At 39.6% G+C, this 26,591-nt stretch overlaps 1 protein-coding gene across 6 annotated transcripts in view; it reads left to right on the top strand.

Annotated features, from left to right (window-relative positions):
* The window catches only part of SPECC1 (sperm antigen with calponin homology and coiled-coil domains 1), a 100,623-nt gene that overhangs the window by 800 nt on the left and 73,232 nt on the right, over positions 1 to 26,591 (top strand). For 3 of the 6 annotated variants that reach the window (XM_054847415.1, XM_054847421.1, XM_054847419.1), the window contains 2 exons: positions 22,101 to 22,277; positions 25,188 to 25,323. In XM_054847415.1, the coding sequence (XP_054703390.1) occupies positions 22,131 to 22,277; positions 25,188 to 25,323 (283 nt within the window). In that variant the 5' untranslated portion in view covers positions 22,101 to 22,130. Of the gene's footprint in view, positions 1 to 11,185; positions 11,250 to 11,426; positions 11,560 to 22,100; positions 22,278 to 25,187; positions 25,324 to 26,591 lie in introns of those variants that run through there. The other 3 variants (XM_054847416.1, XM_054847414.1, XM_054847418.1) reach the window with 3 other exon arrangements.

Below are 26,591 nucleotides of genomic sequence, written 5' to 3'. Positions count from 1 at the left end.
CCTGTATAGCTCAAAAGAGAATAACGAAATTCTGTCTTTCCACCACAAACTGCAAGCTTAGCTCGTGTCAAATCGTATAGAAATCTTGTCTCTTGGGAGCTTGTTCTGTTTGGTAATGAGATGAGAAATGTTGCTTTTAACCCTCAGTAAACAAGGTGCTGTGAACATTAGAAATCTTCTACGTGTTTTGCTTATGTTGCATTTTGCTTAGCTTATTTTACTTTCTTGTTCTTGTGGAGTAGAACCAGTTTGCTGTTCAGCTCGCCACAAATGAAGATAGGTATGCCTTAAAAAATAGCTTTCTTGACTTCTTTTTTGATATTTTTCTATTTTAATTTTAAAAGTTACCCATAGGTTTTTAAACCCCTGAGAAATAGCTGTAATGGCTTCAATAGGATGCTTCAAAGTAGTGTATTTCAATAATTGAAAATTATTTAAAAGATTTAATAATTTTTTTAAAACAATGTCTTAAGTATGAAATCTTCCTGATACCCTGAAACGTAGCTTTTGAGATCCCGAAGTAAGCAATTTTCTTTTCTCATCCTTTCACTTTGTCTCGCTTATGTCTTAGTTTAGGACTGGATAGGTAGGTTCAAATAACAATTTAAATTGATGGCTTTACCACTTCAAATATTTCATTATACAAAGTTCGTTTTCCACAACTTTCCTCTTAAATTCCACTGCCCTCTACTGGCTGGACCAGTGGGGTCCACCTGCTCAGCGCTCTTCCCTCTCCACTCTTCTTTTTTTACTCCTTTTTTTTCGTTTGTTTGTTGGTTTTCTTTTTTTTTTTTTTTTAAGGCCAGAAACCATTGAAAAGTGTGCTGTTAAAATGTACTAAAACAGTGTCTTTACAAGGTAGAGAAGGTTGCTGGCAGGATGATCTCCCTGAGGAGCCTTGAACTTTAGATTTCAATCTTCTCCTTGATCCAAAATAACCTAGTTGGGCTGTTCTTGAAGTCACACTGCAAAGCCTATTTTCTAAAGACATTAAGGGAAAAAAGATATGTTGGATTTGGACCCTGAGCACTGCCAGTTTACATGTATAGCTGGAATATTGTTTTGACTTTCTTTTCTCTGTTCCTGGGTTTTGGAGAACATATATTTTTATAAATAAATATTTTGAAAATATAATTATATAAAATACTTAAATATTTTTAGTATAAAAATATTTATAAGTAAATATATATTTGCCTCCTTAAGTATTTAAATAGTTTTCTCCTTTTTCCATTCATGCTGTTCTGTGGCCAAATACATGTGCTTGAGTATTTGAATAATCTCATCTGCCTAAACAGACTTCTCATGTGAGTGAAATCAGATGGAAGATTAAGGCTTGGAGCGAGAATCTGAGAATTCAATGCATTTTTGACAAATAAGATGTTCAAATGAAACTTTCAGCTGTTTCTTTTATATAAATCTGTGAACCTTTGTTATTTGCAGATGCCAATGCATTTGATCCTCTTCCTTCACCAGGCTCTTACTGTCTGAATGCTGTGCCTGAAATCAGACTTTCATCTTGGAGCTGTTAAGTCCAGTGTAAGAGCTTAGGTTATTTTTAACCTTGCCTAGTTCCAGATGAAACATTTTTGTTTTGCATGAGTGTGCCTCTTTCCTGTGTGATGACAGCATTAGGTGCAGATTATCATGAGTTTTTCTACAGCCTGCAATGGACACAATGCTCCAATGTGCTCAGCGGCTTGTTTCAGCAGAGGGCAGCACATGTGGATATTAAATAATTGCGTTTCACTTGACCTTTACAGTGACTCAGTCTTTCTCCCACACTTCAGTATTCTCCAGACAGAATAAACCTTGGTTTTTTGTCTGAAATCCTGTTTTTGCACACATCTCTTAGTTGTAGAGCTCCTAGGTTTTGAATAGGCTTTGGCTGTCATTTTTGGCATTGCTATTTAAAAAAAAGTTTTCATAGTGCTCAACTTTATTTTGTAAAACTGCCAGTTCTAGAGTCTTTTCTGAAGTTATCTAACCAGACAGGAAGTGGCTGAAGGTGGAAGCCAATAATAATTAGATTAAATCCACTCTTTTTTGCTCATGCCTACCTGTCTACACCTTTTTCCCTTAACAGAACTGTGATGATCTAGGGGGATGAGAGGAAGAGGGTATCACTTAATGGATATTTTCATGAAAAAAGGAAAAGCTTTCTGTCACACCACAAGCAGAAGAAAGTATGGCTGCTTTGCAGGTGGTCACACTGCTCACTGACCTTGCCTCTCGTGTAGCAGAGGTTTCGGTGGTTGCAAAAGGAAGTGTGCTGGGGCCTGCTGGGCTCTGATTCTGGCAACAGCACTTAATAACACTTAATGTTTCCATTCTATAGTCTTCTCATCTATATATTAAGTCTCATGCTTTCCTACTTCTCATCCAGGTTGTGAATGTGTGTTTTAAAAACAAAAACAAAAAATTAGGTTTGAAAGACCATTAGAAAAGTGCTTTGTGAAATATAGCTAAATTCAGTGAAGGAAAGTTGCTTTAACTTTCTGTACTTCCCTTGGCTTATGAGAGTTTAACCAATTTATTTGTTGGGGAGTGCAGTTATTTTTTTTTCTTCTGAGGTAGCCACGCTTTCCATGTTGGAAAATACTGTTGCTGCCATGGCAAACAGCTGAAGTACTGAAAAAAGGTTAGATTGTAGCTAGATGGCAGGTATATGAGAGTTAAAACTGAAAAGGCATCCTGGCTCACTGATTTATTTATTTTTTTTTCCCCTTTAGGTCAATATAAGATAGACTGCAGAGAGAGATATTTCAATAAAATCTCCTTTTTGGATCAGCAGACTTGTTCCTTGTGACTGTTCTGTAACTCAGAGAAGCAGGATGTGGGTTTTCAAGATGATTGTTTGATCCTGTCTGCTGTCTTTAACATTTTATATCTCAAAGTGCACGTCCTCTTTAAAGTAAGGTGGTTTCTTTGTGTTTGTCCCCACTTCAGCAAGCTACTCCTTCCCCTCTTCACAGTTTCCCTAATATTACACATACTTCTGTTTTCGCCTATGAAATTTGAAATGCATTTGTGTTGTAACTCATGGTCTAAAAAATGATCTGTATAAAGTTTCAGGCATCATCATCTCTCAGGGATTTTAGCTGTTGCTATAGAAGTCTAAATTCTCTTTTGAGAGACCTTTCCAGTATACAGAAGTTGATACTGGAGGAAAGTTGTCATGGAAATATGCAGCAAAAAGAGAAAGGAAATCTCAGTTTGATGACTGTTACACAGGCTTAGCCAACTTGGTGAAGTGGCTTCATATCTAGAGATCTGATTCTGCAGATTCTCTTCATTACATTCCAGTACAGACTGGAACACTACGGACTAGAACCGAAAAAAATATGTTATTTAACATTTATATCACCAGAGATACCTCCTCAACTCAGTGAGCTTTGTGTTTATCCAGATTTGAGTTTCCTCACTGAATAATAACATCTAAAAAGCGATATAACACTATTCCTTAGGGTACCCAACCCTCCAGATGGGGAGGCAAGCTCCCTTTCGAGCTGAGTTTGTGGCAGTGTTGTGGGAATGGGGTTCATTGCTCTCTGCACCCACCCCAATGGCCTGACACCAGGAAGCCAAAGTTATCTGCAGTTGCCACTGACCTCTCTGTTGGAAGGAACCCCCTCCAGGTGACGTGGGTAGGCTGGGGAATTTCCAGCAGCTCCTGGTTCTAATTTGGGATGAGCTGTAGCACAGCTTTTTATGATATGTCTGGAAATGACTTCTCTGAAAGGATTCATAGAGCTACCATTATTGAAATGAAGCTTTCAGAACCAATTTTTAAGTAACTAAAAATAGTTTATTCTGCAAGCTTCAGTGCCATTTCAGATTTGAACAGGAGTCCTTTGTGTCCAGCTAAATGGTGGTATAAGCAGATCTCTTCCTCCATAAATTTCTTGTCCACTTATACCATCACTAAGCCTGGTTGGTTCCCTGGTTTCAAGCTTTTTGTGTCTCTCTTACTAAAGCCTCCTGATATCTAATAGATGTGATTATGAGTGAGCTGCCTTTAAATATCTATTACCAGTGTCACCATGGTAACTGCTGTAAGAGTTTCTTGCTGGTAGAAGGTTTCCAGCTCCCTGAGATACAACAGGACAAAATGCTTAGGCTGTTGTTTTCACGGTTTGAATGAGATCCCATGCAATATCAAAGAGGAAAAAATAACATATTTCTTATTTTTAATTACAGTGCATGTTAATGGTACTGAAAGGAGTGAGATTGGTTCTGGCGTCTGTCCTCAGACCAGAGAATAGAGGACAGTTACACGGGCAGGGACAGACCAAGCTTTCCCTGGAGAGCATGCCTTCACCAGCAAGCTCCTGCAGGAATAGGAAAATGTTGATGTCCTTGACTTAGCCAACACTTGGTTGGTCTTTTGATACTGTCAGCAAGTGAACTAATTAATCCTAATGTAGGATGCAAAATCGTGATATTCCAGTTGCCACAGGAGCAGGCAGAGTTCCTGAGTGATTTAGTCTGGAGTAGAAAAAAAATTGAGCAGGCTTATGTGTTGTTTCCTAATTTCTCTGTATTCCTAAACCGCTACTTTTTTGCTCTGGGCCTTCAGCTGTTAGATTCTGGGCTAGCAGTGTTGTTGGGCAACATCCAGAGTGACTGTCCTGGATTTCCTAATCTTCCCCCTTCCTTCTCTCGCATCTGCTTTCTTCCCAAGTTCCTGTTGCTTGGCCAATCAATCCTGTCTTGCTGTGTAATGGTAGTTGTTTCTATAGGCTTCTCCACATGACAGGATCACTAATGTCCCTCATGCTAACTCTGTCACCTCAGGGGGTTGTTTTGCTTTCATTTATTTATTTATTTGCGGTAAACCAGTCACAAACTCCGTAGGGTACTTCTTCCTTTTTGTGCAATCTGTTATCTTGCTTCATTACCCTCCTATCTTAGTCTGCTGGAGATTTTAAATTATCATTTGCTTTTATAGAAACTTGGAAAGCTGAGAACCTATTTCTACTGCTCTCCCACTTCATTAGCTGTGCCTGCTGGTTTGGGCATTTAGGCCTTTTATCTTTCGGTAAGGGAGGCTTTCATTGGTGTAATGGGCTGTTTGGTGTGGCTGTTCTGCACAGGAAAATGGGAGGCTGAGCTTACGGACCTTCAGGACAGGTGCAATTTGCATTCCCTTTCCGTGTTTGTGTGTGGGGACAACTGACGTGACAGAGCCAGACCAAGCGGTACTGTGCACCTCTGTGATGGAAAGACTTCTGCCTGTCTGGAGGAGGAGTTCATGCTGATGAAGAGCTGATATTTGTCCTTACCTGCCTCACAGGGAACACGATCCACATACTAAGATCTTTTTTGCTGAGCTTAAAAATGCTCATAATTGATTTTAGTTATAACGTTTATTGTGTGCCAAATTTGGACTTTTTAAAATCTGAAGTAATTACGATTACTAACAAAGAAGTTCAAGAAAATCATTTTAATAAGAAACATTGAAAGCAGAACCAGGATCTCAAAATAGAATTTGCTTGCGTTATACCACTGCATGTTTCTTAATAGTTATTCTGTAACACGGCGGTTAATACCAGGAGGATCTCAGTATTTGGCTACTTCAAATTTCAGCTGCATGGTCAAATTTCTCAAGTGTGTTAAGATGATTTAAAAGTTTAAGCGGCAGCAACAGCAAACATGTTCATTCATACAAGCTGTCTTGCAGGGATTGCTGAACTTTAATTTAGATTCTCCCTCTCTTTCTGGATTTGATTAGGTCACCAAAGCTAAACTTTTATGCTCTGATTCTGGGAGTCTATGTATAACAATATGCATGTCTCTTGCAAAACTGCTGACGACTTATATGGGAGCTAAAATCAATGGGCACTGTAGATCTTTACTAGCTTGTGATATTTTGTCAGTAATTTAGGGGCCTTTGTTTCCCTACCTGTAAAATAAATGAGTTATTAAGCTACTGCAATGATTAGCTGATGCTGTTCAAGTAATCTGTAAAAGATGCAGAGGGTAAGAACAAGACGGAAACTCTGACATTGCTATATGGGGAACCAAACCTTACCAATAGCTTTTTTTTCCCTGAAATCCTGATCTACATTAGAGGTTTTGTTTGTCTCCTGGGACTTGAACTCCTTGTGCTTCATCAGTTTTCTCTGTTAATTTGTCCTAGTTTTTGTTGCTGCTGGACTCCCTGTGATGCACTCTGCATCTAGGCATACCCCGCAGTTCTGCTTCCATTCAGGAGCTGTCAGCAGTTCCAGTGCAAGTCCCTCTGAAACAAAGCTGATAACTCAGGTCTTTTATTTGCGTCACCCTGAAATGCACCAAAAAGTTCAAAGCAGTGGGGCATTCCTACACCATCCCATTGGGGTTTTTTAATTCTAAGGCAGCCTCCAGCACACATCTTCTCCAGTCCTTAATTTTCCTGCACAGCTTTCCTTTGTCAGTGATCAGCAAAAATTTAATGAAATGGTTTTCTGTTCAAGGCTCCTTAGTGTTTCTAATGGATACCTGTTGTAATTCCTTTCCCGTTAGGTGATAAAATGCTAGCTTTTCCAGCGCGTGATCCTTCTTGGGCAATAAGCAAAAGGAGCAAGTGGAGTTGTGCAGTATTTTGCCTGTGTAGGTAGTAAGAACTTGCTGTACTACTTGAATATGGTAATTCTCTATGAATTGTTAATGAGTGCCACAGTATAACCTATATATCAGAAAATTGAGTGAGGAATAATAAAGAATGCAGATATTCCCTTTCCCTTTTCCCTTTCATTTAGTCATTGAAATAAAAAAAAATTCAGTTAAGTAAAAAAGAACACTGAAAGTCTTATCTTCCTCTTTCAGGGAAGACCACCGAGTTTTGCCTTTTCACATAGATTTATCTGCATTTTTAATAGAAGGGTGATGGCAGTAAAGCTATCCTTGGTTTGTTGCTGTGCATCTGACGCCTAAGAGAATGCAGATGTGTAAAAATTGCAGAGAAAAATAAACTTTGGATAAATGTATGCAAAAGTGATCAGAGACTTTTTATTTTAAATTTATGAAATACAATTAATATTCCTTTACCACATAGATTTCCTTCCTCATTTTGTCTTTCTCTGTGGGTTAGCTTTTTTTGGTAGATGGATGTCTGTTAACTCTTCAGTGTTCTACTCGGAAATGACAGAAATGCTGAAAAATGCTGGCGCCTCTTACAGAATCTTACTTTTGAAACAGGCAGTTTCCTAATTCTATTTCTGACTTACTTAGTGGCTGTTCCCTTGGAAATTTTAAAGTTGTTGTCTGGTCTTCTGAAATTTTGGCAATAGGCACTGGAGGAAGCTGTTTTTCTTGTCTCCTTTATGCTCTGTGTTCCATAAAACATATCTGACTTTTTTCCAAATTTAACGATTCTAGTCTCTTCCAGCTACAAATATTTTCTCTAGTTGCAGGTCAAAGCTGGTAGCCATGCCACAGGCTGAGCCCCCAGGTATATGAGTGAGAACATGAAACTGTGTAATAGCCTCTTAGGAACGGGGCGGGGGGAATAAAAAATAATCTGAGTTCTCCAAGTCAGCACACAGCCTTCTTGCACTGCCGTCTTGGCAACAGTTGCAGGAGTTCACTCTTTCTATCCACCCATTTCATCAGCATCATCTTGCTAGCTGAACAGCAGTTGTTTTTGTCAAAATGGAACGTGGTGCCCCATGATTCATTCTGCAAATGTCCACTAGCTGCTTGAACTTCCTGACATCTGTAGTGGAACTGAGAAAATAAAGAAATTTGTATCAGTTATGTACGAAAAGGAGGAAAACACAGAGTAAATGCTGTTCCAAAAGCCATGGCCTGACTCCACTAATACCCACTGTCTGATGCAGACTTTACTTTGTAATTACTTTTGGTTTTATAACTCCAGACAGAAATGTTCCAAGCCTTATAACTGAATTAGAGACTTGCTTTAAGAAGACATTGTTATTGACATAATAGCCTTGTTTATGGAATTTTTCTCCTTTGTAATTAAGATTGTTCCATGCACAAAAGCAGTTAAATATGGCATAAATATCTGTAAATGCAAAGATATTTTAAATCTTGTTCCTTGTGTGAGTCTTTTTTTCCCCACTATTTCTGTGCATTTGCTTCTCAAATGAGCTGTGCCACTAGAAATTCTGCCCTTTGCCCATTCCATTAAATTCTGTCTCATCCATATTTGTTCTTGTAAAATTGCACAGGCAATACAGGTTGCAACATAAAGCACTTAAATTCCTCAAATGCAGTACTTTAAAAGTGTATTGATTATAGTGGGGTTTGGTCTAATTCTCTCATACCTTGTTGCAGAGTTGTGGGAGCTAGTGGATTGAGCAGCATGCAAGCAATATGCTTACTGTTATTTTGCCTGTCAACCAAATTTACCAGCTGGGTGAGAACCTGGCAGATTCTTTAAAAAAGTTTATATCACTCCTTGAAATTGTTTTCTCATCCTGGCTGCGTGAAAGTAATTATGGTTAAGGCCCTGGACAGGCCACAAGTTTTCTTTATGAGCATGGACAGCTCATTTTAGCTGTCTGTTTCTGGGCTCTTTGTTCATTAAACAGAAAGGCAATTTTTCAATTCAGAAGGTTTTGTGCTGATTAATTCTTTGGTCTAAGTAAAGGGATCAGATAATTATAGCAATAAGTGCTACCAGAAAACCTCTAAATAAGCAAAGGTACTGTCTGGTCTTGTTGGGTTTGGGGAAATTGTATGCCACTATTCCAGCCTGTCTACCAAAGCTGAATCATGTAAATGCTGTGACTGTCTCCTCACATCCAAGCATTTTCATTTTTAGGCTTTGGTCAAGTTATATTTATCAAAGCTAAAAATACCTTTGTGGATGAAATATAGTAGCTCATCTCCTTTCCTCAGTCCCCTCATGATTTCAGTTCTTTATTTCTCTTGGATGAAGGATAGGAAAACCTATTGAGCTGACAACACTGCTCTCCCACTGAGCCTATACGAACTCACCAGCAATGGCAAAGAGACAGCGTGCTGCAGTCCAAAAAATGCATGTTTTCTGCAGACAAAGAAGCTTTTCAGTATGTAACTGATGTCCCTCCCATTTATGAGTTCAGGATCCAGGGACCTGCAGTTGTTTGCTTCTGAGTCAGTATTTTTCAACTGTGTCTGTTCAGTTTTGAAGGTGGTGTATCATCAAAGCAGAGGGAGTGACTTGCAGTCCCTCCATTGGGTACCTAAGTGACCTCATTGTCTATACATGCATCACTGAATGTAGCATCACTTCCTCGGGGAGGAGAGACATGGTGTGTGTAGATCACAATATCTAAAATAACTTTGTTAATATGAATGACAAAGTACTGCCATCTTATCTGAGCTGTGAATAATCTCAAAACCTCTTAATGTTAGATGTACAAAAATATAGAATGGATAAGTTCTACCTGTGATCACACAGCCTGTCCTTGGGTACTGAAGAAACTGGCAAAGTAGGCTGGATAGAAAGATTGGTACCGTGGGTGTCAGTGAACTTGGAATAGCACCTGGCATGATTGGTTGAATGTTTAGGGACTTATAACTATTAATGTATGCTTGAGACCTGCCAAATATAGACTATTATCACATGCTAAATAAGTGATGATGTGGTCTTTTTTCTTGTTCTGGTGTTTTAAGATCTGAAGGCAAGAGTTCCCCACTCTCTTAAGAATATCACAAGAAAGTTGGATCCAAATTTCATAATCTTCAGAATGGATTCAGCTTGGACTTACTCTGTGTCTTAAGATTTGGTTACTCTGTGATAACAGTAGTGGTGCCAACATAAATTTACTCTTGGCATAACATTAGCTTCCTTTAAGCCCCTTTGACACCTAGAGTAAGGAGTTCTAGAGGGTGTGGTAAGGTTGAACTACTCAGATGCAGCAACTCTTTTTAGGATCATATTGTAAATCTTCCCTATCTCTTATTATATGTCCTGTGAGGACAGGCTGAGAGAGTTGGGATTGTTCAGCCTGAAGAAAAGGCGGCTCTGGGGAGATCTAATTGCGGCTTACCAGTATCTAAAGGGGGCCTACAGGAAAGATGGGGAGGGACTGTTTGTCAGGGAGTGTAGTGACAGGACAAGGGGTAATGGGTTCAAGCTGAAGGAGGGTCGATTTAGATTAGATGTTAGAAAGAAATTCTTTACTGTTAGAGTGGTGAGGCACTGGAACAGGTTGCCCAAAGAGGTTGTGGATGCCCCATCCCTGGAAGTGTTTAAGACCAGGTTGGATGAGGCTTTGGGCAATGTGGTCTAGTGGAGGGTGTCCCTGCCTGCAGCAGGGGGGTTGGAACTAGATGATCTTTAAGGTCCCTTCCAACCCAAACCATTCTATGATTCCATGATTATGAGACTACTACGGTAGTGTCAACATTGCTTATGTACTAGGCCCACGCTGCTGGGAAAGCATTCCTCTCTGTGGTTCAGGAGACAATTCCTGATCCGTAGTTACAGTTTGAATGTCTTAGGTCAGAGACATCAGAGTGTGAACAGCCTTCTCTGCACAGTCAAACAAAAAGCTGCGTTTGCATCTTAGGTTTCTGTGTTTGAAATTCGCATTTGGATTTGATTTCTTGTTGCATCACTTAGTTTCCTCCAACTTGATACTATCATTGCCTGCTTTAAGAGCTCTGGCCCTTTCCTTCCTGTTTTCAGACATGAAATTATCTTCAGAAAGCTTAAGAGGAGTGTTCTTGAGCATTGCTCACTCTCTTGTCCCTTATTTGCTCTCTTCTAAACAAAGAACAGATTGACACTTTTTGGACAGCTCAAGAGAAGTCACTCAGGACTGATTCTAGTTACTTAGAATCATTTTGGTTGGAAAAGACCTTTAAGATCATCAAGTCCAACCGTTAACTTAGCTCTGTCAAGTCCAACTTTTTTTACGCTTCTTATGTAAAAGTCTTTGTCTTAATGTATCTTCCTTCCCTGCACACACACACTTTTCCACTTTTGTGGAGCAATGATGGAGGCAAGAGAAATGTCATAAGGTGTCTTGGCTGTGATTGCTGGCACTCTGGGGGAGAGGTTATTAGCGTGGAATATAAAAGCTTCTGGAAGCTGTTTCTGTGTTTCCTCTGAAAGAAAAGTGCCTTCTTTCTACGGCCACCTCCTTGCCCTTCCTACACAGTGTGTACTGCATGTTTTAACTTGATTGGATCATGCAGACTAGTCTGGGGCTTACGTTCTCTGCCCAGTGACCAGTTCTGCTGTTGAGGATGACAGGATACCAAAAGAAACTCTTCGTCTGCTTTACAGGTTGAAGTATCTCAGAGTTTTGGAGGTGGGATACAAATGGCTTTCTTGCATAAATCCTCCTTGCTTTGATGAAAATATATTATTTCTCATTCCCCTGAGTAAGCAAGTGTGCATATGTGTGTGCGTGTGTGCGCTGAATGCCAAAGCACTGGTGAAGCCAGCTTGCTTCCGTATGTGAATCATTTCTCAAGCAGCTCTCTGTGTCTCGTTGCAATGTGGTTTTCCTCTCAGGGAAGCACTCAAGCCCTGAATTTTCAGTCTGGCTTGCACATGCTGTCAGAAGCTAGTGGGAGGCAGTTTTCTTTTTAATGCAGAAAAGAGGACAAGCTTTTACTGTAAGTATGTTAAATATCTTTTATTTTTTAAGGTGGGAACTGTATTATCTCTAGAAGGGTTCTAGGATCAGTAATATATTCTTTGAGTGAATGGACCTGCTTTGTTCAACACCACTTTTTTCATAGTATCTCACTTTAAAACTAAATGGCATGAAACGAAAAATGTACAGTGCAAGCAATTCTGCATTAGCTGAAAATGGGCTGAGGGTGGTCTAAAAGCCATTACAACAACAACAAAAAAATCCCACCACGTGAGTCTGGGAGCAGGCTACTGTATTTTTCTTATGCTCGGCTATATAGATTTTAGTGACGGAAGGGCTGAAGCTGTTTCTGTGCCTGTTTCTGCTTTCTTCTCTGGCAGTTTAAGATTGTGTTCCGACAGTTAAACGAAGCAGGAGCACAAGCAGACTTTCCCCTGCTACCGCACGTTCAGATAGTCCGGTCAAGAAAGAGCAGAAAGGAAGAAGCTGCTAAGCAAATAGGTTTGGCAGCTAGCATCTCTGTGGGGGATCAGTGAAAGCATTGGGGAGCATGCCAGATGGGTACCCTCTTACAACGCTACAGCAAAGAGCTGTTCAGATTCTCAGCAGGACCCTTTAATTGTCGCAGTTTAGCAGTTGTCCTTAAAATTGTACTGTGGACTGAAGCTTGATCATAATAACAATAGTAATAATAATAGCATTTATATAGCATGTAATATGGCAAAGTTGTAGAGATGTTAATTAAGTCATATATGTGTAGCAGTAAAGGACTACTGGTAGAACTGGTTTGAAAACAGGGTTTCTCTACCCCTTTCTCTTGTACACAGTCTAAGTTCTTCTAGATGTCCCCTACCAATCTCTTCTGCCTCACCTCCAAAAGGGACTGTTTTGCATGTTTCTTTTCTACCCTTTCTAAATTATAAAGTGCTCTCTGCCCTGTAACCTCAGCAGGAGAGAGGATATTTGATTTGCTGAAATATAGTGTTCTTTGTCTGCACAATTTGATGGGTAACTAACACGTGTGCATGTTAGGATGAGCTATTCTCATGTAAGTACTACCCCTTCCCTTTCTAGTTCAGTTGTAAAACAATTTCATTTCATTATATAGCCCACCAAGGTGGGGTCTTTCAGTCCACCAGTGGTCCCCTAAGTAACAGTTGTAAACAGTTGACACTGTTGCCTAAATCTGTTCTGTTCCTGTTCAGTATGAATATTTTTAAAATGCAGAAGTCCTCTAGTTTCTCCTGCAGTTTTGAGTTATGTCCTCATCTTTGCAAAGAACTCTTTTCTGTTAGAAGTTCACACTGTCACTCATCTAAATGTTCGGAAGTTCCTAGTTTATAAACTCTTAAGTGGTCTGTTACGCACTTTAATGGAGGATAAATATCTCCTTAAGGGATAGCTTCCAGATCTCAACTATTTCTCTGCATTGTGATAGATGGAAAATGGGAGTCAGGGAAACATCCCAGCATGTGGCAATCTGTGAGGTGGCTCACTTGTGCACTGCGTGGCAGATGTTGATTTATCTCATTTTTACTTTTTTTTTCCTGTGGGGTTCCTTTCCGAGGTATGTGAATGAGCGTATCTTCATAAATATGCTATTTAGTAAACAATTATGATCCCATTTTTATAAATGGAAAAACTAAGGCATAGGAAGATTATAGGACTGAGGTAGTACGATAAGTTTGTGCTGGAGCTGAGGATAGAATTGTGTGGAATCCCAAGCCAGCGTATTGACTGCGATATCATCCCTCCGCACTTTGAGGGGACAGAGAACCTGCCAGTCTGTGTGCATGTACCAGTCAAGATTACCATGTAGCCAGGTGCTGTGTCTCTCTACCATTCCAAAAAATACGTTCTTTCCTTCCTTTCTTGTAGATATATCTACCCTCTATGCTACAGAAAAATGTAATGACAGGTAATTATCAGGCAAACCACTTGTAATTATTCTTAATGTCTGTAGCAATTATGTAGCTCTTGCTCTATCTAAAATGAAACCTTCTTTTCTTCCTTCTTGCGAGTTGGCAGAACGTGAAGTGTTAACCATATGTGTCACTTGCTTTGTGCTATATTCATTGGGACGGTAGTTCAAAGAACCTGGATTAATGAGCAGTAGCTACCTTGAGATGGTTCTAAAACATTTTGTTCTAAACCTGCAATATACTGAACATAAATTAAACCCATCTATTCAGGGCAGAGTCATATTGGGGAAAGACCAGAGTGACCTAATTCTTTGCGATTATAATATGGTTGTAACTTCAAAAGGGAAGTTTGGAATCAATGCATCACTTTTACCTTCCTGAATCTCCTTTGACTTATGTCTCCAAAGGGTGGATGTTAGCACTACGTAAACTGTTATACTTTCCCTGCTTGTCATACATTGAAGTAACGAGGAAACAACAACTGATAAAAATGCATTCTCCAAATTCTGTAGTGTGGAATCACTTCCTAGATGTAGTTTTGATGTGACTTGATAAAATTTGTAATTGATTGCATAACCTCTGTGTGTGCATTTTGCCACTACATGCTTTCATGTATACTCTCCCAGTATGAGAATATGCTGCCCCTGCCTGTCTCGCTACAAATGCATGTTGTCACCCTACCCGTCTGATTATGTGTTTTTCCTTCTGTGCCTCCACCAGTAATGTGATGAATGTGATTCAGAATTGCCACGTTTAACTCTACATCTCTGTCCTGGAGTTAATGAAAGATCATAGCAGTCTTTTGTCCTTTCAACCTTACCAAGACAATGCATCTATTTAAACCAGAGAAGCATGGTGGGCTGCTTACTGATAGCCAGCATACAGTTATGCTTCATAGCTTCTTCAGGTATCACACCATCCAGCTGGTAGTTGTCACTGTCCTTCTAGAGGGCTAATGAGTAGAAAAATTACAGATAGGTTGGGATTTTTGTTTCCTTATCCTCATTCTGTTTATAAGATCAGGGGTCATAGGGAGGTGGCATAGTTTCTCTTCTGAGATGTGTAATGGTGACTGGTTAGATAATCAATGTGAGGAAGGAGGAGGAGATCGAGTATCCATGTACAAACAGTGTAATTTAAATTGCAGGAGGAGCATGTTCCCAGGCATCTTAAAGTACAGCTTTGGCTTGATTTTTAAGCATCAGTCACTGTGTTGGATGACAGTTCTGGGTATTTTAGCTAAAGTAGCAGCAAAGCTGTCTGTTTTTTCCTGTCTTATAGGTGGCCAGTAATATGGAACAAGGACAAGAAAAATGCAGCTAAATAAATCCTTTGTTCATATGCACACATAAGGATTTTGTTGTAACTTCTGCATTTTTTTTAATTGGGTCTGACTAAGAATAAAAAAATTGACAAACCCAAAACTCCAGGGAGAACTTCTGCGGAGGAGGGTGAGCAGAAGGTTTTGTACTGCTCTTGTCTGTCCGTGCCTGGAAAAGTCATCAATGACCCTATGTGTTGCTGTGAGAAGGGAAATTTTTTTTGAGCAATGTTGAGACATGGAGTTTTGCAGTTGCTGACCTGGACTCTGGCAGCCTTGTTGGGATGGCTTCAGAAGCTGAGTTGATGGCAGAAACCTGTCGTTTGTAGCTAGCTGGAAATGTCCTCACCTAGGCCATTTCTGATGCAGTTTACACATCCTTGTAACCATTTGGTATATTTATGTACTGGTTAATAAATATCCATTTTAGTGAATTACAGAAAACACACTAAGGAAATAAGCAAGAAACAACACAAACCTGTGAGATTGTCTCTTACCACTGTAACCACAGGTAAAGTAGCTTTGTCTTTGGGAGATCCAAGGGAGTTTCCATTGACTGTGTGGTTCCATCTGATACCATGAAGGGAAGGGAAGGAACTGGTTCTGCAGTAGTCGCTTATACTGTAGAGGAAGGGAGCCATGTGCCCTCTAAAGAAAATTCTCATCTGATGCCATATTGAAAGTGCTCTTCTGAGTTTTTTTGAGTCCTACAGAAGAACTATTAAAGTGAAGCAAACTAAAACCCAAAAGAATAATTTTCATGTGAGAATACAATCTTCAGGCAACCTTAGCACAATGAAGATTTTGAAGATGTGACTATTAAGCTGTATCACAGCCACTGGTAGTTAAATCCTGGGACTGGTATTTTGTTTTGTATTTTCCTAATGATTAGTTGGATGACCTTGGACATGTATGTGTCTTAATTTCTGTGTATTTGTTTCATATCTAAAATTTATCACATTTTTAACTCCTTGCAAAAGCACTTGGATTCTATAACTGCCTAGCTGTATGTACATTTTTCTCTGCTCTTGAAAGTTAAAAAAAAAAAATACTAAAACCACCTTAGCTTGAGGCATGCATAAAATGAGCAGAATTTTCCCTGCTGTAACATGCGGTCTGGACATGAAAATTTCCAAGTGATGTCTTGTCTCCTGGTACTTTACCAGCAAAACATGAAAATTCAGCTGCAAATGAGATTGGAAAGCAAGTCATCTGAGGTAGACCAGAGGAAATCACTGCTTAGTGTTTGGGGTCAGGTTTAGAATTGATTCTTTCTTTGGCCAGCAAAAGCAAGAAGAGCCTTAGAGATGAAATTTTAGGAAATGGGCATTTCTTGTCTGTTCCTTTGAGCTGTGTTTGTGTGGAAAAAGGTGGTCTGGCTTGTGATTATTTTTTCTTTCTAATTTTTTTCCAATTCTAATGTAAGCTAAGCTTTGTACCTGCAACAATCCAGCAAGTGTCTGCACTTGCACCTGCAGATGCCTAAGGAAAGCTGCTACAGATGACCAAAACAAAGTAAACAGTTTCGTTGTAATTGTTAGCCCAGTCTTATTTCCAAATAGTTTTTAATCTGTGCCATCTATCTCCAAGTTACCAATTACTGCATTTGACTATCTATGTCCCTGGTTTGTGACCCTGGCTTGATTCCTGATTTCAGCTAAGAAATCAAGATGAGTCATATGGAAGCATCTGTCAAGCCTAAAAATTGTTGTTTAAAGTGAATTGATGTGAAAGGCAGAAAAGAATTCTATTTTAACCCAGCTGGCTGTCCTGCCATATAGCTTCCTACATGCCACTAGAAAATGCTTTACAGTTTACTGAACTTGTTAGATATTTCTATGTTCCAGTTGATAGTTTGTCTGAAAATAGCAGCAATTGATTAGGTTGGAAGGAAAACAGTATAAGCATGGTGCAAATTTTACATGCTAAAAAAAACCCAACCCAACCCAGAAGAGAATTGTGCGTTGATTTTACAAGAATGTGTAATAAAGATTCTGGAATAGTCTGACCTTTTGATGTAATGAAAAGTAACTGAATTACAGGAAAATGGCACTGGGGACTGTGGGTTTTAACCCACTGAAGTCACAGACTTCTGTCCTTTGAGAGTCCTATCTGCAAAGTTGGTACTTCTGACCTCATTTTTCAGAAATGCTGGGCATTCATAAGTCTCAATGAACCTGCCATCTGGTACATTACTCTCCAGATCTAGTAATGAGTTTTCATAATTCTTTTTTTCATTCATTTTTCCCAAAGCAACTTGAATGACTCTGCTTTAATTTGACTGTCCTGTTGAGCAAGTAGCATTACATGCAGACATGAGCACCAAAACCTAAACTGTGTAAAGTACATGGGATGGAGATAATTTGAATCTCCAGCCCTGCAACAGGAACTTTCCTATGTGACTTCATTTCTGCAGATATGCTAATGATTTTTATTTACTTAATACTAAAGTGCTAGGTTTCTTGACTGTGGAATAATACTGCTTGTCATCACTCAAATCAATGTATTCTTTTTAGTTATTCAGAGTAAAACAACCTTTAATGGTCAGCAGAATGTGTTTCTTAGAAGTTTATTCTATAGGACTGGTGAATTACTCCTTTGATGGATAGCCAAGCCTTAAGATCCAAGAGACCTAGCGTTCTTTCTACTGATGCCGACTGCCTGTGAGAGTTAGGATAAATTCTTAATCCAGTTTTTCTAGCCATAAAATAGGAATAATTCTAGGCTGGTTCTAAAGACTTTTATTAATAAAAATGCATGTGGACTGACTAATAAAGAAATGTCTAGGTTCTCAATCTTTCATAAAACAGTAAAATTTCAAGTAAAATGGGCTATCTTTCCCTTGTAAAACTTTTGCCAACTGCCAAAATAGTCCACATCAAAATTTTCCAAATACCCTTTTAAAATATTGGTGAGAAGGGATGAACTATATAACATGGCCTGAATTTTTAGAGACTCTACCTGCAGGGAATTCTAAGGATTACTGAGAGAAAAAACTCCATCAGGACCAGTTTTACATTTTTGTAAACTCTCAGATTATCTGACTTGCAGCACCTGTTTCAGAGGAGAGAGGTATTCAGACACCAGCACTTTTGAGCATAAAAGATTTTAAAAACAAACAAACCCCACCCTAAAACCCCCTGCAGTTTGGAAGTGACTGACAGAAGAACTGATTTTGCTGCTCTGAAGTAACATATTTTTGGTGTGAACCCCTATTCATTTCAACACGGAGCTGCTGCTTCGGTTTCTACATGTTTTCAGAGTACAGCTTCAAGCAGAGCATGCTACAGGGATTTAATTGTGACCTACTAGTGACTTTCTCTGACTGATACCAAAGACAGACTTTGAATCTCAGGATGGCAGCATTCTGTTTGCTTCATAAGGAAAGTTCCCTGTGAAATTTGAAGAAAGAAATGAAAAATAAAATCACAGACCTCCAAGCATTGCTTAAAGTGAGTCATCTTCTGGGACAGTGAGCAGAAGACGTGTCTCATCTGAAACATATTGAGACATAATGGGTGTAAAACTAGTGATTTTGTCATTGTATTTGCAAAAGCAGCGTGGTTATGTCTCTTTCTGGAAAGCTGCTTCTCTTTCAGATTCCTCTGAGTAGCCTAGAGATCAATTCATAATCTCTCTGGGGTCCTTTCAGAAGGAAATGCTGATATTTAGTTAAAATACAGTTGACTTCTATCAATATATTCTAAAACCACTGGGAGCCATTACCTGGTGGCTGTTTCACAGACACAGAAACGCAGATACACAAGGTTTGGAAGGTTGTACGCAAAAGGTGTTGAACAATATCCTGCTATCATAGTTACAGTATGAGTACCAATATACTACCTCTGTCCTGACTTGTGAAAGGGAGAGTCTTCCAAGATCCATTCAACTGCAATAAAAATTTAGTGGTGATCCCATTCCCAAGCACTAATTCAAGGATAGTTTATGACCATGATTGGCTTCTTTCAAAGTAATTTCTGCTGGCTCAGAAGGATGGTCTCTGCAAGCTACTGTTGCCAGCCTTGCTCTGAAAATCACATCAAGGAAGCAGAGGCTGCCATTTAGTTGTTGCACGGCTCTGACAAACTGCTGGCTTGTTTAAGATTTGGGACAGGAGGGTGCATTTCAGGTGTCTTTTCACCTGAGCTTCTTCAAAAACTGCAATCATTATCATCTTGTATATTAGGATATATTAGTGGCTTATATTAATAGCACACTGTCCTTACGCTCTTTTTTTCCCCAGCATATTTAGCTCTCATCTGTTTATTTTTCTTTCCAGATTTAAATATTATGTTGGTTTTTAATCATTCACCTATTAAAAAATGATGTGTTTTGAGATAAATAGATAAAAGCTCTATATTATTTCTTAAAATACAATCTATTACAAACTGACCCTGTATGTGCTGTTTTAACACAAGGATTAGAGAAATGTCTCTTCTTTGTGAAGGTTAGGTTTCTTGAATGCTAGCTGGCTGCAGCCATTTTATATAGCTAAGTTAATATTTTGGTTGACACTTCACTGCTATGTACTGAACTCAGTCCATGAGCCATTCCATGATACTAAACTTCTGGGTTTCCCATTGTCCCAACAGCCCACAACTTCCATGAAGCTTTTTTTGGTTTATTTTCCTGTAATGCAATAAATTGAATTTGGAGGAGATGAAAAGCTGATGTTGACTCTAAGAATGCATTTCCTGCTCTCAAAGAACAGCAGGGCTTTTTTTTTTTTAAGTAGTTTTGTTTAGTACTTCTCCTGTAGCAGTACTTCTAATAACTCAAAAGTGTCACCTATCTAGGAATGAAAGCTACTTAAGATATGTGCAACTCGGCTTTATTCTTTGAAGTATATGTAAGGCCTGTGGAAAGTATTGGGATCCCACTTCAGAGACTGAAATCTTTATCTACAGCACAGGTTCGGGTTAGCCAAATACATGAAAAGCCTTTCCTCCATCTTTTACAAATGCTGATTCCCATACAAATACACAGAAAAGTAATAAACACTAATAAATCCAAATATACTCTTCTCAGTTTTAGTTTCTTGTGCTTGGTGTAGTAAAAAATTATTAAATGATGATAATTTACACATGATTCGTCTATCATTGCATGAAAAAGCCAGTTTGCCTCAGGCTACTGGCTGGATTTCTTGAGTTGTGGTTTTCAGGGTTTTTTTAAGTACCTCTTCCTTTTACTTCTAACATCATGGTCTAATGAGCATATCGCTCTGCTGCAACTTTAAAATGCCATGGATGACTCAAAATTAAATTCTTTAGGCTATCAAGAAAGCATCTGTACAGCTTAAGGCAGGAAAGTATGAGATACAGTTATGAAGAAATCCAAAGGGTATAATAAAGCAAAATGCATGTGCAACCACTGGATCTACAAAACCCCAAATCTGCATAATTTGGAGATCTAATCAGGAAGATAGCTTGCATGTGTAGTTGCTTGTTCACCCATATACATACAGTGAATGGTATGCCCATTAAAAAGTAGCTTATTAAATCATGTAAAGCGCCAAAGCTTGCTAAGGTAGATTATGAACTGTGGGAATGCTAAACATTATTATCTATTGTAATATAGCTTACATATCTGTCAGTGCTTTAAAAAAGGAGCCAAGTGATCAGCATAATCATCAACAAAGACTACTCTGCTTTCTCCTCTAATGAGATCAGTTGATGGCTCCACACGTATGTGTTAAGAATTTTAATGGAGTAATGACTATACTTAGTAATAATAACTACTAACTTTTTTTATTTCTCTATTTAGGAGCTGACAGGTTAGGGCTGTGGAGAAGGTAGACAGCCCTCCCTGCAAGACATACCAAGGATAAATAGAGGAAATGTCACTTGCTAGCTTTGTTCTCCGTAAGACAGCAGCAGAGCACTTGACATTCCCTTCTGCCTCTGTGCAGCAAAACACTCCTTAAATAGACCATCGTGGCACCTGGGAGGTGCTGTCAGTGTCTAATATGACTTGGCCCCAAACAGATTTGTTTCCCATGAGTTCAGTGAGTGTTCTTATTTATGAATGTGAAATAAAGTATAAAGCAAATTATGAGATATAAAATGTGACCTTCTACTGACTCAGCCAGGAAGAAATGGTTTTGGCATCTCTGTCAGAGGGTTGCTGTCCAGGTTCAGACTGGCCCGGCTGGACTCGTGTGCGATAAGCAGCATGTGCTTGCTGCAAGCGCGTTTCTCTAGCTGAGATGCTGAGCCGATCTCTTTGTACATCTTTTGGTTACCTGTTCAACAGACAAGAAGCAAGTTAGCCTCTGCCTATACAAGACTGATATGCAGCTACATTCTGTGTCTATTTTAGAAAATGAAGCTGCAGAAGAAAAATGTTGCTCATGCTGAAGTGGGGGAAGGGAGGAGATATCAAGCAATCTCCCTTCCCTCCCACTCCCAATTCAGCAGATTAGTGGGACTTAAAAAAAAAAAATCCAGCTAATTATGTTATTCTACTCTCAGTTTGGATTGGACAATGGCTGGTGAAAATTTATGGCTTTAGATCTACAAGAGTTGAGCTAGCTGTTTAATTGGCAGCAGTCTACCTACTGAGAGAAATGGACGAGTTGTTCTTGCTGGCAGGTTGAATTTGTTCAGCTATATCCAAAAAAAGGAATTCATGTCTATTTGCTGATTCCTGGCAGGATTTCTCTTGCATAAGTTTATCTCTGAGGAATAGTGGATCTGGATTTTTGTTTGCAAGGAAGTTGATATTTTTTACCATGCTTTGTAAATCTTGGTATTGTGAAACAGGTTTTTATCACTGTGGCAACATCAACTGCTGCTTCTCTAGAAGACTCTGATTAGTTAAAGATATCATCTTTTCTGTACAACTGAGGAAACTTGCTTCTTGTATGACTTTTTAGAAGTGAATATTATTTTGGTTGACGATGCTGGATCTAACAGTAAGAGAAGTAGTTTTCTTTTTATCCCAAGGCTGTCTTCAATTGCTGTGGACTTCAGTGTTCTCAGTTTTTCATTGTGCTTCAGCATTTGCAGGTGTTCTGCTGTGGCTGATAGAAGTCTCTGACTTACACAGTCCCAACAAAAGTCAGTGTTCCTTCTGTGGTGTTTCATGTTACCAGACATTGTGAAAAATATAAGTGGCTGTAGCCTGCTCTGAGAGATTCTCTAGGCTGTTTTTTGATGTGTACAAGAGAGGGACTAAAGTTTAGCATGGCCTTTTCAGCCCTTTAAACTGATGCCAGATATCTCTGTTGCTCTCTTAAAGAGGATATAAAGACAGTTTCTATTTTGTGTGTCCGTGTATACATACATATATATATATAAAATTTTATTTGTTTTTTAGGGTCTGTAGACTGAGTTATTTGGGAAGAAAATGAAGAGTACTGCCAGGCCTTGGAATGCAATGGCAAAGCAAGGGAGTCATGGGGTTGACAGAGGAAAATCGCTTTCCACAACCTCTACAGGAATGAAGACGTCCAAGTCCTCGACTTCGCTTGCCTTTGAATCTCGGCTCAGCAAGGTACTAACCAGTAGGGACTGTGCGAGCATTATAGCCTTGTTCCCTTGTTCCGGGTTAAAGCTTTGGTTTAATCCTGGAATGTCACTACACCCTGAGACTTGTGGTGGGCTCAACCACTGTATTAAGCATGGGAGATTATAGTTGTATTGTGTATTAGACTTATGCACATTTCTGAAAATATTTTGCACGTGATGGGGAGGCACTGTAGCTGTACAAGGTATGAGTGGGTTCTCTTACACTGTCTGTGTGAGGGAATTGTCTTAACTTTGAAGAGGGAGAAAAATAAATGGCAAATTCTTAGTTCAACTGATTGTTACACATGTAAAGAAATTGAGATTTATTAATGGTTTTCCAGAATTCCTAAAAATCTGTGCCTCTCTTCCTTCAAGGCAAAAGCTATTAATAAAAGATATTACTTGCAGAGGAACAAACATATTTTATGAATCCTATCTTTCTATACAGATATTTAAAAAATAGCAGAAACTTATGTCAAACTAGTGTTTTTAAGAAAATGGATTAATACACCTGAAATGCTGCTGCATCTGTACCTTTGCAGCCAGTATACAAAAATTACCTTGTCATCCAAATACAGACCAAGATACCAGTGATGAAAATAAACCACGGGCTTCCCAGATATAACTGTTTCCAATAGTAATGTTTAGTAAGCAACATGTAACATGGTACAGCATTTTAATCAAGAGGAGATCTAGACATCATTAACTGTCACAGTTTCTCAAGTGAAGGATTCATTTACTTGCTTTATAGACTCCTAGATGCTCAGAGCATCTTATCAATGGGATATTTCAGTCTAGTGCTCCAAGCAGGTTATGTTACTCATTGGAGTATGTGCTGTATAGCTGAGGAGAGCATCTCTGAAGGAATGCTACTGAAGAGACTAATCAGGAAATCTGATGCAGTTGATTTGTGTCTGGTGTTAAATGTAGAGGGGTTTCTTCCTAATATCTTCAAATTGTTGATCATCTGTAAATGCAAGATCATCAAAGTGGTTTCCTTGAAGAAACAGGGTAGAAAAAAGCACCATAGTTGCTGCTGTAAAAGAGGGCATATTGAAGAAATTACTTTAGGGAGACTGCAGAAATCTGGAAAGGTCAGAAAATCAGATTGTTCCATTCTGCTCCTAAAACTGAGCTGACAAAACTTCTGCCAGAAGGCAAAACATTAGGTCTTCAGTATCCTGGAGCAGATCAACACTTCAGCTATTGAAACTTATGTGCTCACAGGGTCCAGGAAACCACAGACTCTGAGTCAAAGGAAGAGATGAAAGAGAGAAAGAATTGGAGTTGAGATACTTTACTTTGCTTAAAGATTTTTACATTCAGGAACCGCTAAATAAGGAGGGTGCTTGCTGTGTGCTCTCCTTTCATTTAACCTGAGCAGTGGTTTTCAGCCTGTGGTTCATGGACCCCCTGTGTGTCACTGGACAACTTCAAAGGAAGTGGGTTTTGATTTGTGAAAGCGGTTTAGGTGTCCACAAACTGAAAAGGATAGAGAAAATACTGCTCTAGGGAGACTCTCCAGAGCTTTGGTCTTTTAAAATGCTTAAAGTATTTTTCCTGAGATTAATTAGAGGCTGTTATTAGAGGTACACAGGCTGTTACGGAAGTGCACAAATGGGAAAGCAGCTGACCAAACTTCTGAGATAAATTGCTAATTCTGCTTGTTGAAGCAACATAATTTCAGTGTTTCTCCTTGAATCTTAGGTTCATTGTGCTTGTATTGCATGGATTTCTTGAGTATGCATTTAGAGTAGACTTGCTTTACCAGAAATCCCCCTCCCAAAAAAGACCACACAGCAACAATGGTCCCTTGCTTTCTCATGTCCAGTGAGGCTTACTAAGTAAATCACAGTGATGTCTACTAATATGTTTAAAACCCCATATACTGTAAAATAGTCTGTAAAGCAAATAGCTTACCTTCTTCCAAGCTTATGAAACGTATCAGTATCAATCTTTAGAATTTTGCAGCTATATATTCTATCTATTCTGGAAACCAATGCTCTTTTTTTTTTTTTTTTTTTTCTGCAAATGATTTCCTTGGTGGTCACATAAACAGGCTTCTTGTGAACAGGCTTTTCAGTTTCTTTCCTCCTGAGTCCTACAGTCCCTAGTAAAACAAATACTATCAGGTCCTGCCATGAGATCATCAGCCATCTTTGCTCACTGCCTTTCAATAAACGAGGGTAAATAGCTGAAATCATATCACGTTGAAGATAAGGGATTTCCAACTGGTAATTGCGTTAGGTCTTGCACTGGCTGCTCTTGCACTTTATTGTGGCAGCCTGAGCTTCTCAGCTAAATGATTTTCAGATTTTGGCTTGGTCTCCAGCATGTTCTTTGTTCATGTCAGGTAACCTAGTTTATGAGGCCACAAAGTTTGGTGACTCCTGTTTGACAAACACAGGAAGGAACTGGCAGTTGCTTGCTATTGGAATAGCTCAGAAGTCTCTTCAGAGGATCTCAGGTCACCATTGGGGAAAAACTGTGTGATCCTGAGTGGAGAGACAAGAACCAGCAGATCCTTTTAGGATCTTTTTTGACAGATAGCTTGATGAATGCTGTTTAGAGCAAGATCTGAGAAGCCAGAGTTGTCAGTAGTCTACTCCTGTAAACTGTTTTCTCCCTGACTTTCAAGTATTTGCTTATTTGAATGGTCTTCCCATTTTCATTCTTGTCTATTGAAACAGTATTGTCTCTTAACCCACTTCTCAAATATCTAGAATGCAAAACAAATATGAAAATTAATAAAAGTTTAGTACAGTAATCAAAGCAAGATTCCCATTGGGTTACTTTATGGAAATGTTCCTTTTCTCCCAGGAACCTTGCATTTTGAACTACTTGATGGGAATATTCAAGGTCTTAATCTTCTGATTGCTCACAATCTCTGTTGCAGCTGAAGAGGGCAAGCAGCGATGACATGCTGACAAAACCAGGGGTGGCGGCAGCTTCTGGAGTCTCCAGACTGAAGAAGACCATTACAACAGGAGCGATTTCTGAGCTTGCTGAGAGTCGACTGAAGCCCAGCACAGGTAGATACAAAGATTCTGGAGGACAGTCTACTTTATGTGAAATGTGCTGTGAGTGTCGCTTAGTTTACCAAGATCCTAGGTGAGTTTTCCTTATCCCCCCCCTTGTAGCACAGCTATGACTTACCTGCTGTAATAGCCAGCATACAGGACGAGACATACCGTGCCTTGCAGACTGGCCTTTCACTGCATCCTGCACCCCACGGGTCAGCCGTCTGAAGTTATGAAAACGGAGATGCCGGGGGTTCCCGGAGCCGGCCCCGGCTGCGCGCCCCGAGCGGCCACGCGGTGGCGCCGCCGTCCCGCGCCCGTCCCGGCGGGGCTGTGCCGGTGGGGCTGGCACCAGGGCTTCACGGCCCGCTGGCTCGCACAGCGTTCCATCAATGTAAAAGCTTTCTCTTTTACGTTTCCACTATATATCAATAGCATTCTCTCTTCTCCCTCTACTGAATGAGCAGAGCGGTTACCCTGCTGTTCTGGGACACAGCAGAGACGCGAGGACAAAGGGCTAGCCCTAGCATCTTCATGTATAGCTTGTGCTCCTAAGCTACGGTGTGGCATGCTCTCTCCCTCAGCGTTAGCCCCATCAGCTTGTTCCCATTGGTTTCAAATCTAAGCCTGTTTCTAAAGGCAGCGACACCATCTGCATACCAAGGGCTTCCGTGCAAATGCTCTGCTTTCCCCCCAGGAGCTCAGCAAACGCTTGCTTTTGTCTGCTCCCTGGTGGCATTTCCAAGGGAATGTGAGATCTTATTAAATTTGACCATGACCTCCCTGTTTGTCACAGCCTCTGCAGGGTTTGGCTGTGTGACAGAACAACGTTACTAACCAGAAAGGGATTTTGCAGGGAGGGGGGAATTAAAGAAAAAAACCTTTCCTACCCCTGGAATAAAATTATGCATCTTGTAACAGCATAAATGCTTCACAGTAACCCAAAGACAGATCCTATTCTGCAGTTAATCAGTGTGTAAATCCTCAAATTTCATAGTGACTAGTCGTATCCAAAGGCATTTGAGATTCACCAGCCAATAAAGAGGCATGATGCTGGCAAAAGATGCTTGGGAGGAGTAACGCAGGGAGAAGAAAACCTGTACAGATGATGCAGCATAGGATCCTGGGAATGCAGCCAGGGAAACAGCACTGCAGGGAGTCCAGAATGGAATACATATGTCAGATACAAAAATACTAGCACTGGAATAGAGAGCCCCCTAATGCATGCATGTATAATAACTGGGATTGGAGGAAGGATAAGATTTATGATGATGACTACT

Source organism: Grus americana, chromosome 19 (assembly GCF_028858705.1).
Source record: "Grus americana isolate bGruAme1 chromosome 19, bGruAme1.mat, whole genome shotgun sequence".
Lineage (NCBI taxonomy): Eukaryota > Metazoa > Chordata > Aves > Gruiformes > Gruidae > Grus > Grus americana.
The sequence above is the reverse complement of the archived record's forward strand: the minus strand, read 5'-3'. Positions and strand labels throughout refer to the sequence as shown.